Genomic DNA, 19,521 nt, shown 5'->3' with positions numbered 1-19,521 from the left:
GTTGAGTTTGGATCATGAATATAAATTGAGCAAGATGCAGTCTCAGAGGGCACGAAGTTTGATTACTGATGTTCAATTAAAAAACATAACACTTTGTTAAGTTGCTCCTTATAGGTGGATGAGGGACAAGACAGCTTTAAAAGATCCTAGAACAAGCCAGAATATAAAGAGCCTTCCTGGAAAGGAGAGAACAGCATGTTTTAGGTTGTACCTTTAGGCACAGGGGTCTTCTATGTGGTTGGGAAGCCATACAAGAAACTTTTCTGGAGTTGCCTGAGGCTGCAGGACTTGAAGGGCAGTAGTTTGATGTGGGGGTGGGGTAGTGGTGTGGAGAGCCACATTTGCACGGCCAAAGCAAGAGTGAGGAAGGAATACCAGTTTCTGTTACTCCAGAGAGTCAAGGCTCATGTTGGAAGAGAAGGCAAGAGGGTTAGGTGACACACAGAGAAAATTAATTGCCTACCAGATTTAATTCATTCAGTTCATCCATTCAATGAGTAGTTTTTTTACAGAACCAATTTTGCTCTTTATTTAATGTTTATCTCTCTTTCCATGAATTTTTATTATATCTGTTTTCTCCTTTCTCTTTGTGCTGACCTTATTCCCTTTCTAACTTCTTTAGTTGGACCTTTATCCTATTTTCTGTGCTTTTCTAATTTCAAAATTTGGGTAAAAATTTTCCTATAAGTACTTTGTTTACTGTATCCCACAAGTATATAAATGTAATATTTTTATGGTCATTCATTAAGTATTTTTGCTTCTCTTTAGATTACTTGTTTGGATCCATAAATTATTTAGAAGTGTTTTTTTTTGTGTTAATTTCCAAATTTTATTTATTTTTGACTCCTAACTTAATTGTATTATAGTCAGAGGGTATGTTCTGTTTCATATTATTTCTTGAAATTCGTTATGATTTAGTTTATGGTTTAGTGTATTAAATGTTATGTAAATACTAGAGGCCCAGTGCACAAAATTCATGCACTTGGGGGGGGGAGGGTGTTATCCCTCAGCCCCGCTTGCACCCTCTCACAGTCTGGGAACCCTTGGGGGATGTCCGACTGATGGCTAAGCTGGCAGTTGGACATCCTTAGTGTTTTCATATGTCTCTTGGCCTTCTGTATGTCCTCTTTGGAAAAATGTCTATTTAGGTCCTTTGCCCGTTGTTTGATTGGATTGTTTATCTTCTTTTTGTTAAGTTATATGAATTCCCTGTAAATGTTGGAGATTAAACCCTTATCGGCGATAGCATTGGCAAATATGTCCTCCCATGCAGTGGGCTTTCTTGTTATTTTGTTGATGGTTTCTTTTGCTGTACAGAAGCTTTTTATTTTGATGTAGTCCCATTTGTTTATTTTCTCCCTAGTTTCTATTGCCCTAGGAGCTGTTTTGGTAAAGATATTGCGATGACATCTGTTTGATATTTTTCTGCCTGTGGATTCCTCTAAGATTTTTATGGTTTCTAGTCTTATATTTAAGTCCTTTATCCATTTTGAGTTTATTTTTGTGTATGGTGTAAGTTGGTGGTTTCATTTTTTTGCAGGTGTCTGTCCAGTTTTTCCAACACCATTTATTGAAGAGATAGTCTTGATTCCATTGTATGCTCTTGCCTCCTTTGTCAAATATTAATCGAGCATAATGGCTTAGGTTGATTTCTGGGTTCTCTGTTCTGTTCCATTGATTTATATGTGTGTTCTTGTGCCAGTACCAGTACCAGGCAGTTTTGAGAACAGTGGCTTTGTAATATAGCCTGATATCTGATATTGAGATCCCTCCTACTTTGTTCTTCTTTCTCAGGATTGCTGTGGCTATTTTTTTTTTTTTATTCCATATGAGTTTTTGGAGAGTTTGTTCTAGATCTGTGAAAGATAGCAGTGGCATTTTAATGGGTAGTGCATTGAATCTATAGATTACTTTGGGTAGTATGGACATTTTAATAATGTTGATTCTACTAATCCATAAACCCGGTATAGTCTTCCATTTGTTTATATCTTCCTCTATCTCTTTTTTTCAACGTCCTGTAGTTTTCCGAGTACAGGTCTTTTACCTCCTTAGTAAGTTTATTCCTAGGTATCTTAATTTTTTTGTTGTAGTGGTAAATGGGATTTTTTTTAGTTTTTCTTTCTATAAGTTCATTATTGGTGTATAAAAGAGTCATAAATTCCTGGGTGTTAATTTGTAGTATTTTCTTATAATCCTTTATATTTCTGTGGTGTCAGTGGTCACTTCTCCCCTTTCATTTCTGATTTTATTTATTTGGGTCTTCTCTCTTTTTCTCAATAAGTCTGGTTAAAGGTTTATCAGTCTTGTTTATCTTTCAAAGAACCAGCTCTTCGTTCTATTGATTTATTTAATTTATTTTTTAGACAATTTTGTTTATTTCTTCTCTGATCTTTATTACTTCTTTCCTTCTAAGCACTTTGGTCTTTGTTCATGTTTTTCTTTAGTTCTTTCAGGTGTACGGTTAAGTTTTTTATTTGAGGATATTCTTGTTTACCGCTATGAATTTCCCTTTTAAGAAAGCTTTCGCTGTTTCCCATAGATTTTAGGTTGTGTTTTCATTTTCATTTGCCTCAGGTATCTTTTGATTTCTTCCTTGACCTCACCTCATTATTAATCAATCCATTGTGTAGTAACATGTTATTAACCTCCATGTGTTTGGGTGTTTTTTAGTTGCTTTTCTTATAATTGATTTCTAGTTTCATATCGTTAGTGGTCAGAGAAGGTGCTTGATATGATTTCCAACTTCTTAAATTTGATGAGACTTGTTTTGTTGCCTGACATGTGGTCTGTCCTGGAAAATGTTTCATGTGCACTTGAAAAGAATGTATTGTGCTGCTTTGGGGTGAAAAGATTTAAAAATATTAATTAAATCCATCTGCTCTAATGTGTCATTTAAGGCCACTGTTTCCTTGTTGACTTTCTGTCTGGAATATCTATCCAGTGTTGTCAATGGTTTGATAAAAATCCAATACTATGACTGTATTACTCTCAATCTCTTCCTTATGTCTATCTATATTTACTTTATATATTTAGGTGCTCTTTGTTGGGTGCATAAATGTTGACAAGGGTTTTCTCCTCTTGTTATATCGATCCCTTTTTTATTATGTAATGGCCTTCTTTGTCTCTTATTATAGCCTTTGTTTTCAAGTCTATTTGTCTGATATAAATATTGCTACCCCAACTTTTTAAGCATTTCTATTATATGAAATGTCGTTATCCATCGCTTTACTTTCAGTTCAATCTGAAGTGGGTTTCTTTCTTGTAGACAGCATGTATATGGGTCTTGTTTTTTGTTTTGTTTTTTAATACATTCAGCCACCCTACATCTTTTGTTTAGAACATTTAAGACATTTACTTTTAAAGAGATTATGGTAGTTATTGCTATTTTATTATTTATGTCTGTATTCTTATTTTTTTCTTTTCTTCCTAAAGAAAGAAGTATTTTTAATGTTTCTTGTAATACTGGTTTGATGGTGATGAATTAATCTTTTTCTTGTCAGAGAAACTCTTTATTTCTCTTTCAATTTTAAATGATAGCCTTGCTGGGTATAGTACTCTTGGTTGTAGGTACTTATTTTTTATTACTTTGAATATTTATGCCAGCTCCGTCTGGTCTGATATGTTTCTGTTGAGAAATCAGCTGGCAGTCTTATGGGAGCCACCCTGTAGTTAACTATCTTTTTCTTGCTTCGTTTAAGCTTCTCTCTTTGTCTTTTGCTCTTGGTATTTTAATTATGATGTGTCTTGGTGTGGTCCTCTTTGGATTCCTTTTGTTTGGGGTTCTCTGTGCTTCCTGGACTTGTAAGTCTATTTCTTTCACCAGTTAGGGGAAGTTTTATGTCATTATTTCTTCAAATAGGTTTTCAATATCTTGCTCGCTCTCTTCTTCTGGCACCCCCATAATTCGGATGTTGGTACGCTTGAAGTTGTCCCAGAGGCTCCTTACACTATCTTCATATTTTTGGAGTCTTTTTTCTTTTTGCTTTTCCAGTGGGTGTTTTTTACTTCTTCGAATTTCAAATCTTTGACTTGATTCTTGCGATCCTCTAGTCTGCTGTTGGATCTCTGTATAATATTCTTTATTTCAGTCAGTGTATGCTTAATTTCTAGTTGGCCCTTTTTCATATCCTTGAGGGTCTCACTAGATTTATGGAGGGTCTCACTAAATTTATCAGCGGTTTCTAGAAAATTCTTGAAAAACCTTATAACCGTGGTTTTGAACTCTATATCCAGTAGTTTGCTTTCCTCCATTTCTGTCATTTGTGACCTGTTTCCTTGTCTCCACATTTTGGCTGCTTCCCTGTGTTGATAGAGTGGCTTTGTGTGCTAGGTGTCCTCTAGGGCCCAGTGGCTCAGCCTCCCCAATTACCTGAGGTGGACACTCTTGGTGCACCCCTTTGTGGGCTTTGTGCACACTCTTATTGTAGTTAAGCCTTGATTGTTGTTGGTATCACTGGGAGGAATTGACCTCCAGGTCAGTTGGCTGTGAGAATCAGCTGTGTCAAAGGTGGGAGAACTTCTGTGCTGGAGACACCCTATGGGGCAACACTTGCTTCAGTGGGGCTTTGGTGCTCACTGAGTCTGCCCCCTGAGTGTGTCCCTTATGGATCTGAGGAGTTGTAATCTGGATGATCCCACTCTGATCACTGGGTACACTGGCTCATGGATCTCTAAGGAGGTGCTAATTTAGTCTCTGCCTGAGGCTACCCAGCAGGTGCTATGGAGAGATCTGCAGATTCCTCTTCTTTGTTTGGGGTTTAGAAGTGCCCAGATGAGGCCCAGCTGTGAAGCAGTGCAAGCTGCTGTGTGGCCTTGGGCCTTCTTTTGGATGTTCTGGGTCTCTCTGACCCAGCTGCAGTTTGTTAGGTAATTTTAGATTGCAAAGGGCCAGGCCATTCATATGCAAAAGCCTCTGCCACAGCTTGGGTGGGGCGGGGTCTCAGGGAATCAACAGGGCGGAGCAAACAGCTATGGCTGACCCTCAGCCCTGCCCTAAGAGGCCCTGGGTCTCAGTGTCCCTTGGTAATCGCTGCAAGCACCTCTGAGAGAAAGCCGCCCTCGAGTTCCGCCCGCTGCCAGCCAGTCCTGTTTCTCCCCGTATGAGTCTGGGTCCCCAGAGACTCGCCTGGAACTGGAGTTCAGAGCAGTCGAGAGCTTGTGACTCCCTCCCAATTTAAAAAGACAACCGTGTCCTCAGTTGCCAGCCCTTTCCACGTGAGCCTCTGTACCTCTGCTCTTTATTTCCGCATCTCCTCTGAGTTTCAGTGTGCTTTTCTCTTTCCACCTTGTGAGCTTAGCTGAAATTCCTTGAGAGTTATTCAAGAATGCCACCATGCTGGCCCAGGCTGGCTGCCACTGACAGAACCCTTAGCCATAGAAGAATGATTTTCTAAAGAGAAAATAGAAAGGTTATTGGGTGTTCTTATATCCAGTTTTTCCTTAGTTTTAGCTAAGCCATATACATGAAAGTAGATACTTCTTGCTACATTATACTTTATTTGTACACATCTGATATACTCTGAGCCCACAGTGGCCCCACTGAAGGGAGCCGGTTTGTGGGAGGTAGACAAGAAGCCAGATCTGGGTCTCCTGTAGCCAGAGCTAGTATTCCATGTTTAGGATACTCAAAGATGGTAAAGCTTAATGCTGGCATTACTGTGCTGTCATGGAGAGCATTAGTCATCTGCTTTTCTTAAGTGGATGCTCACACCAACTTAATGTTGCCCACAAACCTAACAAGGGTGTATTAGAAAGTTTGGGTATATTTTCAAAAAAGGTGTTTCATGATTATTATATTAAGATCATTCCACCTTACCGCAGTTTTAGGATGCACTCATACATTTGCAATTATTCTTTTTTTAGAAAACATATTTTTATTTATTTCAGAGAATAAGGGAGAGGGAGAAAGAGATAAAAACATCAATAATGAGAATCATTGATCAGCTACCTCCTGCACGCCCTGTTCTGGGGATCAAGCCTACAACCAGGGCATGCTCCCTGACTGGGAATTGAACAGTGACCTCCTGATTTATAGATAGATGTTCAACCACTGAGCCACACCAGCAGGGCTGAGATTATCCTTGATTTTAGTTATTTGATATTGAATAATTCTTTATAGAAGAAAAAACAAGTTAATGAGGTAAGTAACAGATAGATGGTGTCTTTTGGCTAATTTCAGAATTAGAGTGAAGGTTAGAGGCTTAATTTTCTGGTGGAAAGTATCTAACCTTTGTTTTAAGGGATTCCCCCCCCCCCCTTTAAAGTAGTTTACATGTGTTATTTAATTTAATTCTTACCATAACTGTGTAATAGTCATCTCCAATTTGGAGCAGAGAAAAATAAATCTTTTGACATTAAGTCCAACAGTGATTACTAGTTTATTGGTTACTTCAAGAAAGCCTTATTTCAATGTTTTTCCTTGACAGATACACTCTCTGTTCTAACTTTATATACGTGTATTTATTCTAAGGGAACTATAGTTTTTATAGTTGTTTTTAGTCACGATTTTGTCAAGAAAGTAATGCAAATAGTGTGTTTTAGTCAAGGACAATAGGTACATGTGTATCTGTGTGGTGCATGTACTTTTAAGTATTTATGGAGTGTAAGAGTATAATAGTAGTTCTATATAGTAACAGTCATTGTGTGTTTTTTAAACTTTCTAAGATTTCATTTCTGTACAAACAAGTGTGAAATTATTAGGGCCAAAATACCAATGTTTGTCTTTCACTCACTGTATCTGCACTTCATAAAAATGCTTAAATATTACTTCATCATCTTTAAATTTGCTTTTCAGAATGTGAAATCTGTGAACTAATTCTTGAATATTTATGGAGTAACCCTGATTTTTGCAGGTGTTGCAAGCCCTTAGGAATATTCAGCTTAATTTGGAACAGTATTCCCTATTTTTTGCTCGGTCTTTCATTTTTAAAAACCAAGTTACAGTAAATCTATCTATGTATAATCCTTTTGAATCTTTCAACAGTAGCTTGGTTAGGCATACGTGTTCTCATAGTGCATGCTATCCTGATTGAAATGCAAAGAGAATTGTTTTACGGATAGTATATATCACTATGTAGATGTTACGTGTCCCTGCAGTAACATTTTTGTTTTATAGAATGCTTGGTTAGGGTCAGTAGTCTCAGTTAATAAAAAATGAACTAATAAAGGATACTGTCAACTATAAAATAAAATAAAATTTAAAAAAATTAGAACAGAAACAAGTAAAAGAGAAAACAAGTACAATAGGAAAAAACAATAAAAAAATAATACTGTTTCTTAACATTTTTTGTTGTCATTGAGCAGATTATTTTATAGTGTCTATTTATATGAAAGTTGTCCATTTCTAAAAAACACACGTATAAGGTCATTAATTTAAAATACTTTGTAATATGTTCATGGTGGTATGATCATGGTGATATGCTGCCAGTTGAGAGTTGAACAAGGTGGAGTTTAAATCTTTTATGCTGACTTATGTTAGTCTTAGGTGGTTTAAATTTCCTGTTCAGCAGCTTTGTGCCTATAAAATTATTTGCCTCAGAATTAGTAGAGCAGGCATTTGGGTGATGATCCAGTGGGATGCCACCATACCTGCTTCTCAGAGTAGGGTTCATGGACCAGCAACATGAACTGGGAGGTGGTTAGATATACAGTCTTGATCATTCCCAGATTCCTCCATCAGAATCTGCATTTAAACTATTGCACTTATACATTTGCAATTATTCTTTTTTTTTTAGAAAACATATTTTCCAGATGGTTTGTATCCGTCTGGGCACATTAAAGTTTGAAAAGTCCTCCTGTAGACGACATAAGACTTGGCATCTGGACAAGAAACCAACATTTCTGTATCTGAGGTTGCAGGGATATAAATATTTAGGAATTATTTCTTAGAATAAAGAAACATAAGTTAGAAATACATTTCTCTTTAGGGTTACTCATTTACTTTGATACTTTCATCTTATTCACCAAAAAAGATAAACTTGATTTCATCTGTACCAAGTGAGGAAACCTGGCTATTGTTAAGTCTTCCCCTAAGAAGTGGCATCCTCTGAATTTGAATGAAATTGAGTTTTAAGAAAAGGAGATGGAAGACTGTGGCCCAGGCATAGCATAAACCATCACTCGCTAGGCTTGTTTTGTGACGTCAGGGATGCAGACATGCTTTATTCCATCCTAATTAATGAATAAGTATGTCCTGAATGTCTGCCATGTGCAAAGTGAAACAGAGTGGATCAAACCTTTCCTCAGAGAGTTTACAGTCAGGACCGGGAACTGTCCTTGAAAGTCAGGCAACCTGTCACCGGCAGAACCAAGGTATGTTGGGATATGGCCTTGTGGACCCATTGGCAAGGCTTCTCCCACCTATGAATGGAGAGTAGGAATACAGCACTCATTTTAGTCAGTTATGCCTTTTCCATCAAGGTATGTACTATTATATCAGGGGAATTAGAATTCAGAGCAAGAACCAAAGAAATGCAAATGCCTAGATGTACCTTCTCCTAACAGACTTAATGTAATATTTGTTGTGGCATACTCTGTCTCTAAATTTTTCAGTTTACTTTAAGGAAAAATCTTTTGCTTGCATTCTGCTTCAGTTATTTCAAAACTCCCTTCAATTTTGCTCAACTTCTGAGGTGGCTGTAGGAGCTCATTGACTTTTCTGGGGATTTTATTTCAAAACTTCTTAGTGAGGGATCCCTCCGTACAAATGAAGTCTTGCTCAGGAGTGTGAGCATAAACCACACGGGAGGAGGGGCTGTTCTTGTTGAACCTGCCTATGTCTAGCTCTTTCATGTATCCTTGAGGGTGGGGATGAGGATAGGGGTCTTGAGTTCTAGAGCACAATTGGAAACCAGTGTCCTAGTATTAAGAACACCACCAGGACTGCTATTATTTTAGAAAAAAGATATATTTTTTCATGACACCTTTTACGTGCTTCCCTTCTTTCTGATTTTTATCCTGTAATACGAAGTTTTTCTATCTTGCACAGGTGACCCAGAAATCTTCAAGATAGGAAGTCAGCTGTTTGTAGTCACTACATGTGAAATGCGTTAAGCATGTGGGACCTGGGACAAGACACAGAAACACAAAGATGCTTCTCAACAACATACACTTTTCTGACATGCAATTGGCAAGCATATTGCTAGAGCAGAGATGGGGGCTTGCCATAAAGTTTCTCAAAGGCAAGAACTATAAAAGAAAATTATAGCATAGTATAGTATACTTTGAAATTATAAATACCATTCTTTACATTTTTTTGTGCTAACTCTATTACTTACTTTTAGAAATTTGTATATAATTTCAAAACACTAATAATGGCATTTCACTTATGCCACAGATCTTTTCCTCTGCAAAATCTCAATTATGAACTTAACTCTTGAGGCTAGGAAGGCACTGTGTTATATTTTAAATATTAAAAACTTTTCCCTCCCTTAGAAAGGCATATTAGGCTTATTATGAGAAAAAAAGCTTTTGTTTAGGATTTTTCAGTGGATAATACATTTTGTCTTGAACAGGATTTAAATGGCAACTTGATAATAGAACACTTTAGGAGATTGCTGAATGTTTCACTTAAGGATTAGCTCAGATTTTATGTCACGATTTTACTAGAAATTATTATGTAGTCATATCACATTGTGACACACCATGCTTAGTGAATGCTCATTTGTTCTGCAGGAGAACGACTCAGGCACTTTGGACACAGTGGGCGCTGTGGTTGTGGACCACGAAGGGAACGTTGCTGCTGCTGTCTCCAGTGGAGGCTTGGCCTTGAAACATCCAGGGAGAGTTGGGCAGGTGAGTCGTTGGGTCTTTAAACTAGCTTTACAAGTTAAAACATGGCATTTTCTAGCTCACAAATCTTAAACTGTAGAGACCTTTTTTCTTTAGAAAAAAAATATTGTTCTTTAACATTTTTGTAGTATAAATCATTAATCAAAAACTTTTTACGATTCTTTCTAAAAAAAATTCTCATAGTAGTAGGGCTCTTTTGGTAATCCTGTGTTTTACTACTTTGGACAGGCTGGGCACATAGTAGACGTTTAATAAATGCGTGTTGATTTCCCTTTTCTTTCTTTGTAAGTGTCATTTTTTTTAGGAGCAAGCTCTACCTGTCTATTATTACTGCTTGCTTTTTAGGTGGGAAAATGATTTTAGAGTTACATTTTGTGTTTCTTCCATTCAAGGAATATTTGACCCTCTAAATTGCTCCTCTGATTAAACATTTCAGCTATTTTATAGACTAACCAGTATTTCAGGTTACCACATATGATACCATTCAAGAAATCTGTTTATGAGGAGGGTCTAATGTATGTGCAACTGGCTTATTTCCAGTTCACTTGCACATCTTCGCCCTTCCCCCTCCCCTTGTCTCCTATCATCAACCTCTAGGGCTATACTGAGAATGAAATTTAGCAGTCTGTTTGATCTATGAAGCTTTCTGAGTATAAACCAATTTGGCACATTGCTTATAGGCTTAATAAATATTTGTTAACTGAACAAATGAATTGGACACCATCATGGAATCTCTTAAAGTAGTTGCAAGGATGTGGTTAAGCTCAGTATTTGGATCTTGTGTTACATGTAGAGCACTACTTGGCTGCTCTTTCACTTTGTTTCTCATGTTTAAAGAAGAGTCGATGCCACAGTTGCTTTGGACATGGTGGTTAGTGAATGCTTGAAGCAGAGTGATCTGATTCATGGAGGACATCTTTGCAAAGCCTCAAGTGTTGTTCCCTAATCTGCGCTTTATTGTGCATAAACTACTTGTGGTCCTATGGGGGAAAAGGGAAGGGAAGAACAATTAATTTTGTGCAATTCTTTGTCTACTTTAGAAGAGGATTTATGGGGAATGATTACTCAACATGTGTACAATGCTTTGAACTCATTATAAAAAGCCTTTGTCTGGTCATGGTATTTTTCCACATTATAAAGTCCTGTGTATTTGTCGAGTTTGGAATAAGAAAACCAAAGTTGGCATATCAGTTTTGGATGGCTTGGTGGAGAAGGAGAGAGAAAAGCCAGCAGAGCCCCCTTCATAGCTTTGCAATTCCCATGACTTTCTCACTGTTTTTTTGTTTGTTTTGGTTAGCAAAATAGCAACAACTGAACCAAGGATAGTTCTGGACTGTGTTAGTAGGATATTACATCAAATAGTCTTGAAGCCATTCTGTCACTGCAAACGGGACTCTCCTGCATAAAGAAATGCTTCTGTAAAACTTAATGTTTATTTGCTCCACTTGGCGAGTTTATGAATGCACAGTTTGTGAGAGATGAAAACTCAGGAAAGGGTGTGGAGGAGAGGAGTCAAGGTACTTATAGCAAAATACAGTTGCTTAATTGGATTATATTGCTTGGAAAAGGAGATGTAATTTGCCTCGCCTGGAAATATGTAAGCATCAGACGAGAGGTAAAGAACTGTTCTTCTTGATAATCAGGACAGAGTATGACAAAATACACAAGCAAATTATTATTTAAATGTGCTAAAATTAGATACTTTTAAGTACATTTAAATGTACAAATGATTTAAAAATTTTAGCATATTACCCTTCTTTAGATATAAAATAACAGTTCAGACAGTAAAATGGCAATTTGAATGAGAACTTATTTGCTTCTTCAGTTTACTGTAATAATTAGATTTAGAACTGGGACATGAGCACGGAATTTATTATATTCTTCGCCTCCCTTATACCTCCCCCCTACTCAAATACAAATAGACAGTTGAGTTAAGTGGAATGGTTCAGAGTATGGACCTTTAATCTAATTCTACCTTTCCATTTACCAGTCTCCTTACTGTGGACAATATTCAGTGTCTTTAAGCTCTACTTTCCACAACTATAAATGGGGACATTTTTTTTTGCTTATTATTAAAACAGCTTTATTGAGATATAACTCACATACCATACAATTCACCCATTTAAAGTGTATAACTCAATGGTTTTTAGTATGTTGACAAGATGTGTGCCACCATCAGCACATTCAGTTTTTTATCCAAATCATCTTTTATGTTTCTACATTAAAGATTGCTACCTTACAAAGTTCTAGAAAATTAAATGACATAATGCATTAAATTACTTATCATAGTCCCTCATGATAACAGCTATAGCCATTGTTTATGCTATGTGTGACAGGCATGTTAATTCACATGATATTACAGCACTAAGAGGGGGTGTTTTTATTATCCTCATTTTATAAAAGAGGAAACTAAAACTCAGAGAAGATTAAATAATAATAATAGTAATTTAATTTATATGACCTACTTTTACTACATGATAATAGCTTTAATAAAATTTTACTACTAAAAAGAAGGAAACTTTTAAAATTGTTTATTTTAGGCCTGCTTAAGGTTGCTGTGTTTTATCTAAATAAGTGGATAAGAGAGACAATCTCTGATTCTTTAACTTACCTGTTTGTATCTCAGCCCAAACAATTTCAGAAAGTTACAAAATAAGACAACTTTAGGTCATAAAATTGAAACTAACCCAAAGGGAATTTGCTTAGAAGAAAAAAGAGTAAGAATAAATGTTCTGGGTTTCTACGAGGTATCCTTGTGCCTTATTTATTGTGCGCGCGCGCGCGTGTGTGTGTGTGTGTGTGTGTGTGTGTGTGTGTGTGTGTGTATGTGTGTAGGGGGAATGGAAGGACAGTGGGCTCATGTCCAGGATTTTCAGTGAAGTTCTCCTGAGGTCATGTGTTCTCTGAGGCTTTGGCTGACCCAGCACCTGTCCCAGGCAGTGCCAGTTGAATGGCTGATCTCACAGTCTGCCAGTTTTCTTATGAAATCCATGTGCCGAATCCCTTCTGTAGGCTTTCAGTTGCCACTCTGACCAGCCGTCTTAGGTATTTAGGAAGCATGGTGTTTTCAACGGCAGTAATGTCTTCCTACTGTCTGCTCTATTGGAAGTGTTGTGTTCAGTTCTCTGTTTAACTTTTTTTTTTTGCTTATTATTAAAACAGCTATATTGAGATATAACTCACATACCATACAATTCACCCATTTAAAGTGTATAACTCAATGGTTTTTAGTATGTTGACAAGATGTGTGCCACCATCAGCATATTCAGTTTTTTATCCAAATCATCTTTTATGTTTCTACATTAAAGATGCTTTAATGCAATTCCTACAGAGGATGCTTTTCTGATTTAGTATGAATTTTCTTTTTAACTTTCAGATTTTTTTCTTTATTGATTAAGGTATTCACATATGTGCCCTTATGCCCCCGTTGCCTCTCCCTCCCACCCCTGCTCGGGCCCTCACCCCCCTAGTGTCTGTGTCCATTGGTTATGTTTATATGCAGGCATACAAGTCCTTTGGTTGATCTCTCCCTCTTCCCCCTCTCCTCCCCTGCCTTCCCTCTGAGGTTTGGGGGTCTCGATCAGTTTTACTTTTAAGAGGGCTATATTCATGACAACTGGGGATGGCAACTGTGGGTCACAAGACTTCATCTCCAATTTTCCTTGGTTTTGTATTATTTCTCAAGGAGGGTGACTAGGAGAGTGGGGTGTGTGTGTACATTTTAAAGTGTTGAGGAACAGTTCACAAATCTAGTATTCTTTGAGTGAGAAAAGAATAATCAGGGCCCTAGGATAGCTGTTTTTAAAACCAGAAAACAGCTTTAGGAGGAGGTTAATGCATTTCCAAAGAATAGAACTAGTACTAGTGGGTGGAAGTTATGATAGAGCAGATATTCCTATGCAATTGAAGGAAGAACTTTTCGCCAATGGGAAGTGTCCAAAAGGGGGATATGTTCCCTTATGAGATAGTGAGCTTCTCAGATTCAGAAGTGTCTGGGATATTTCATGGAGATTCCTGCTCTTGGTAGAATATTAGAGCAAATGAGCTCTGAAGTCCTTGTGAGAAAGAATAGAATGTTATAGAAAGCTAAAGTTTGGTCACCATTGCCAGTCTTCTTCGTCCAGTCCTCAGAAGTGAGCTCCTAGAAAAAAACAGTACTATTTTATGGGAATATCTTTTTCCTCCATCAATCAATCTGGATGCTGAATGTGTTGTCGCAGCTTACCTCTTTCTTCTTTTTTAGGAACTAATTTAATTTTTTTTGAAACTTTGCATTGAATTCCACATATTGCTATGCCAGTTTAGCCATTTCCTTACTGATTGACATTTAGGTTGTTTTCAGTTTTTCATTCTCACCGAACATGTGCTATTGCACATTGTTGTATTTCTCTAGGTAGCTATTTAAGGTTTTTTATAAATCTGTTTCTAACTAAGGAGTGGAAAATTATCAGATGTGATTTTCTTTCTAAAGGTAGAGAAGTGGTTGTGGATATTGAAGAGATGTATCCAGACATTTTGGGTAGCATTAATTGGAAACAAAATAGAAATGATTGACCCATCTACACTAATAAAAGAGAAACATGGTAATTAGCGTACGACCGCTACCCTTCCCATTGGCTAATCAGCATATCCTTATGCAAATTAACTGTCAGCCAAGATGGCGGCCGGCAGCCAGGCATAGAGCGTCGGCTGCGGATTGCTTCAGTGAAGGAGGACTCCATTCCGGTCAAGAGCATGTACCTGGCCGGCCTCTGAGCTGGCAGTAGGAGATGTGCAGGAGGCAGCTGATCGATGTTTCTTTCTCATCGATGTTTCTAACTCTCTATCTCTCTCCCTTCCTCTCTGTAAAAAATCAATAAAAAAATATATTAAAAAAAAAAGTTATTACCTTAAATAGGCCCCTTTTTCTCTTTTCTTTACACCTGGCAGAATCTAGCATGGTGGTGAGCATATCCTGGGCCCTTTGGTACATAATTGTTTGCAGTTCCTATTGTGCCACCCAAGGGAGGCATGGAAAAGCTCCTCCTCAGTGGGGTTTCCTAGAGCATGGCAGAAGGACCACTGGCATCCCAGCCTTCCAGGGCCCTGGTGAATGAAGCCGATTCCTGGCCTCGTCCCCAGACCACCGACCGAGAGTATCTGGGAACCAAGGCTCCTGTCACCATGCTCCCCCCAAAATTTGATACACACCTAGTCTGAGAACCACTATTGTAATGCAACCATAATGATTTCAAGGGGCCAGAAGAGCAACTAGCTGACAGATTACAATGGGGGAAGATTTTTCAGGCGAAGAAAAATTACTGATGATAAAACTAAGAAACTTTCTTTTGCTATTTTCTGAAAATTTTTAGATTACTGTAATGGCTGAAAATACAGTTTTAATAGTGTTAGAATGTTATTTGGATAGGTTTTATGTAACCTCTGGTATTATTGCCCAGTTGTTATACATCATTACTAAATTTATTAGATGGGTATGATTTTGTCTTCTGTTGAAAGCCAGTAATTCCTTATAATATTTCTGTAATATTATATTTATCTATTTTCTTTTTCTCCAGGCTGCTCTTTATGGATGTGGCTGCTGGGCTGAAAACACTGGAGCTCATAATCCCTACTCCACAGCTGTGAGTACCTCAGGTATTTGCTGCTTTCATGGCCATTTTTCATAACTTCAACCTTGTAGGTCATTTAATGATTAAAAACTATTTTTATGTAAGCATGTGCTAAGACACTGCACAGACAAGAGCACCGATACATAAAAAATCTTTGATATTTGAAAGCTTTTAAGGACCATTTCACAATTTAAGTATCACAGTGTAAATGATTTCCTAACATTTCAACACAATTCTGGAGTTAACTATAACTTAATAATATCTTTATGGTTTTTTTTCTCTCGAATGATTCATGTTAGTGCCAAATTTAGATCACATATATAAAAGTAGCAAGGCATTTCAAAACTAAGATATTCTCTTGAGTAAAATGTTGACATAGTTGTATTTCAAAATGTATAATTTATGACATGCAATCCTCTGCACTTTTAATAAAATGTACATCTTCTTTTTGTACCTGTATTTAAAAAGTCATTATCATTTAGAAATGAGTATGTGTGTATGTGTGTATGTGTGTGTTTGGGGGGTGGTGGTGAATTTTAATAGCAGAATGGTTGGTGTCTTGATCCAAGTTTTTATGTGCTTGTGCCAGATGTACCGAAGCCTTTTCTTTTAATGTGGTGATATGCATGGTTGACAAAATAATATTGGTTTATATTGACAAAATCATATTGGTTTGCTTTTACCTATCAAGCTACAGTCCTAGGCCTTTCCTCCCATGACCTCAGGTTTTATTAGTAAGGAAGATTGATATGCCTGCCTCTCCTTCCATTCCCTCTTCAATCCAGTGGCCTTCTTCTCTTGATAACTCTTGACTCTTTCTGTGGTCTCTGATGTAGGTGGCTGTTTTCTGTCTGTATCATAGATTCTGGAATTTTTTTGGTTTGTTTTGCTTCTCTGACCTGCTCTATCTGCCTTCTTCACAGATTCTTCCCATTGCTGACAACTGCAGATTTGGGCCCCTGCTATCTTTCCTTCATCTCACTGTGTGCATTCTCTTGGTGGTTTGGTGTTATTGCTGTGTTCCATTTTAGCATTTATCTCTTAGGGTATTGGCTTCTACTCAGGACTTTTCCCTTGAGGCCCATGCGAGTCATTACCTACTTCCTGTTGGACATGTCCCTGTGAATGTCATGTATACATATCAAATTCAGCAGACTCAACAAAACATCTTGTTTCTTATTCCCTCTCTTTGGCCATCTTTCTCCTGTATTCCCCATCTCTTTTATTGCCATCACTGTTTTGTTCTTTGCTCAGACTTGAAATCTGGGTACCATTCTCATATACTATTTTTTTTTCTGCTTATCTGACCCTGTCATTTCAGGTCCACGTTATCCTGCTTGCCTATTGTAGCAAGCAGTCTCCTGACCTAGATTCATTCTTTTTTTTAAAAAAAATATTTTTCTTGATTTCATAGAGAAGGGAGAGGGATAAAGAGATAGAAACACCAATGATGAGAGAGAATCATTGATTGGCTGCCTCTTGCACGCCCCCTACTGGGGATTGAGCCTACAGCCTGTCATGTGCCCCTGCCTGGAATTGAACCTGGGACCCTGGTTCAGTCTGAAGGCCGGCACTCTATTCACTGAGCCAAACCAGCTAGGGCTAGATTCATTCCTTGTATCAGTGGAAAAATTAGACTGTCAGCCACTGGTCTATCAGGTGAAGTCCAAATGCAAATTAATGTTGAGTCTAAACCACAGTAATATAATTGGCAAAAAGTTGTTTTCAGTCTTTTACTTTTGAAGAGATGAGTATAATGAATTAATTTTTAATTTAATACGGTAGCACATGAAACCTATACACATAATATTTAAGAGTTAGCTTGTGCTCATAATTAAGTATGGCCCTATGTCTATGGAAAATTGTAGTATTTGAATAAACTAAAGTCTAAAATAGATAATTCATTATTTCCTCTTTATTTTCTTAAAGAAGTGTCAGTTTGTATTATCTGTCAATTTTATTGTTGGTTAGTGTGTTGTTTAGTAAGTTGGTTTGTTGTTCTTTAAATGTTACTCTCATGTCTAGATGGTAGGAAACCTAGATTCTACATTTAAGCTGAAATTCTGAGAGCCTGTGTGTGTCATGTTAGAAAATAAATTCAATTTCCTTGGGATATTGCACTCCCTTCCTTCCTTTTTTAAATTGATGATATGGAAGTTAGGATAACAACACATTTACTGGATTTGATTCTGTTAAGTAGGTGGATAAAGCTAAAATTGTAAAATTAAGGTATTTTCCTCTTTCTCATGGCTATTTCCTTCTTTGCCCAAATTGGATTAATTGAAGATAGTTTCATATGACTAAAGTTTAGGTTTCCAGTTCATGACATCCATTGTAGCTTTTTAACTTGGATGCCCAGCTCATCGTGTTACATCCATCCCAAGTTAAGACTAACCATCATCATCCCGTAGAACCTGACGATATTAGAGCAGGGCTGCTGTTCCTTCCATCTGTGGGACTTCGTGTGATTTCTTTACCCTTATTTTTTCTAGGGCTGTTGCTATGAGGTTGACAATGGAAACACATGGTAGAGTTGGGTGTTCAGGTCATAAGAAAGGTGGAGCACAGAATTTTGCAATTGTTTGGCCAAAATAAAAAAGACTTATGCCTTAGGCTGTTGCAGAAAATCCAAAGACCTGGCCTACATTTTAGGTTTATAGTTTTGGAAGGTGATACTTGAGAGGCAGAGGGAAGACAGTTAGTTATGGTCAGAGTAGGGCTCTCCCAAAGCCAGACAGGACATGGTCATTAGCCTGAGGGATAAACTCCAGCATCTTGCTCTCATCACTGGGTGGGGAGCAATGAGTAGGGGGGTAGGGAAGAGGTTAGGGTGGCAGGCGCTGGCTTTGCAAACTCTGACTAATGTTCTGGCCTCACGGAAATTTGCCTAGCTAGGGAGGAGCAGAGTAGATACTTGGGTCCTTGTTCAGACTCTTTTACTCATTGGCTGTGACCAGGGCAAGGGGTTATTTGTAAAACAGGAGTAATATCTACCTTAATATTTATGAGGATTTAATGAGTTGACATATGAAAGTTACCTAGCACACTTCTTGGTCCTGAGTAGTGGCTCAATATTTAACTGTATTTTGTTGAATATAAGTCACCATCTTTTATAATATGCACCACTATTAAAAAAAATACTAGTTGATTCCTTTTCTTAAATTGTGGTAAGTTTTTACCATTTTAGCCATTTAAAAAATCTAAGTATAGTTGGCATACAATTTTATATTAGTTTCAGGTGTACAACATAGTGATTTGACATTTATATACCCTACTAAGTGATCACCACAATAAGTCTAGTAATCATCTGTCATCGTACAAAGTTGTTACAATGTTCCTGACTACATTCCTTATGCTGTACAGTATATCCCCATTTCTTTTCTTTTTTTTTTTTTTTAATATATTTTATTGATTTTTTACAGAGAGGAAGGGAGAGAGATAGAGAGTGAGAAACATCGATGAGCGAGAAACATCGATCAGCTGCCTCCTGCACATCTCCTACTGGGGATATGCCCACAACCCAGGTACATGCCCCTGACCGGAATCGAACCTGGGACCTTTCAGTCCGCAGGCCGACGCTCTATCCACTGAGCCAAACCGGTTTCGGCTATATCCCCATTTCTTATTTACTTTATAACTAGAACTTTGTACCTCTTAATCCCCTTCACATTTTTCACCCATCCCCCTAACCTTCTTCCCTCTGGCAACCATCAGTTTGTTCTCTGTTTGTGAGTCTATTTCTGTTTTGTTTTGTCTGTTCCTTGATTTGTTTTTTAGATTTCACATATAAGTGAAATCATACATAATTGTGTTTTTCTATTTGACTTATTTCACGTAGCATAATACCCTCTAGGTCCACCCATGTTGTCGCAAATGACAAGATTTTATTCTTTTTTATGGCTGAATAATATTCCATTGTGTGTATGTACCATATCTTCCTTATCTGTTCATCTATCAATGGACGGACACCTACGTTGTTTCCATAGCTTAGCTATTGTAAATAATGCTGCAATGAACACAGGGGTACATATCTCTTTTCCTATTAGTGTTTTTATTTTCTTTGTGTAATTGCCCCAAAGTGGAATTACTGGGTTACATGATAATTCTGTTTGCAATTTTTTAA

General features: G+C 37.4%; 1 protein-coding gene across 10 annotated transcripts in view; it reads left to right on the top strand.

The window, feature by feature from the left end:
* TASP1 (taspase 1) overlaps positions 1-19,521 on the top strand; it is a 229,012-nt gene that overhangs the window by 96,284 nt on the left and 113,207 nt on the right. For 6 of the 10 annotated variants that reach the window (XM_014455121.2, XM_023753189.1, XM_023753194.1 and 3 more), the window contains 2 exons: positions 9,673-9,792; positions 15,345-15,423. In XM_014455121.2, the coding sequence (XP_014310607.1) occupies positions 9,673-9,792; positions 15,345-15,423 (199 nt within the window). The remainder of the gene's footprint in view (positions 1-9,672; positions 9,793-15,344; positions 15,424-19,521) is intronic. The other 4 variants (XR_002829044.1, XR_002829042.1, XR_002829043.1 and 1 more) reach the window with 1 other exon arrangement.

The sequence above is a fragment of the Myotis lucifugus genome, unplaced genomic scaffold, assembly GCF_000147115.1.
Source record: "Myotis lucifugus unplaced genomic scaffold, Myoluc2.0 scaffold_42, whole genome shotgun sequence".
Lineage (NCBI taxonomy): Eukaryota > Metazoa > Chordata > Mammalia > Chiroptera > Vespertilionidae > Myotis > Myotis lucifugus.
Note: the sequence above shows the minus strand (reverse complement) of the source record. Positions and strands in the feature narration are given on the sequence as shown.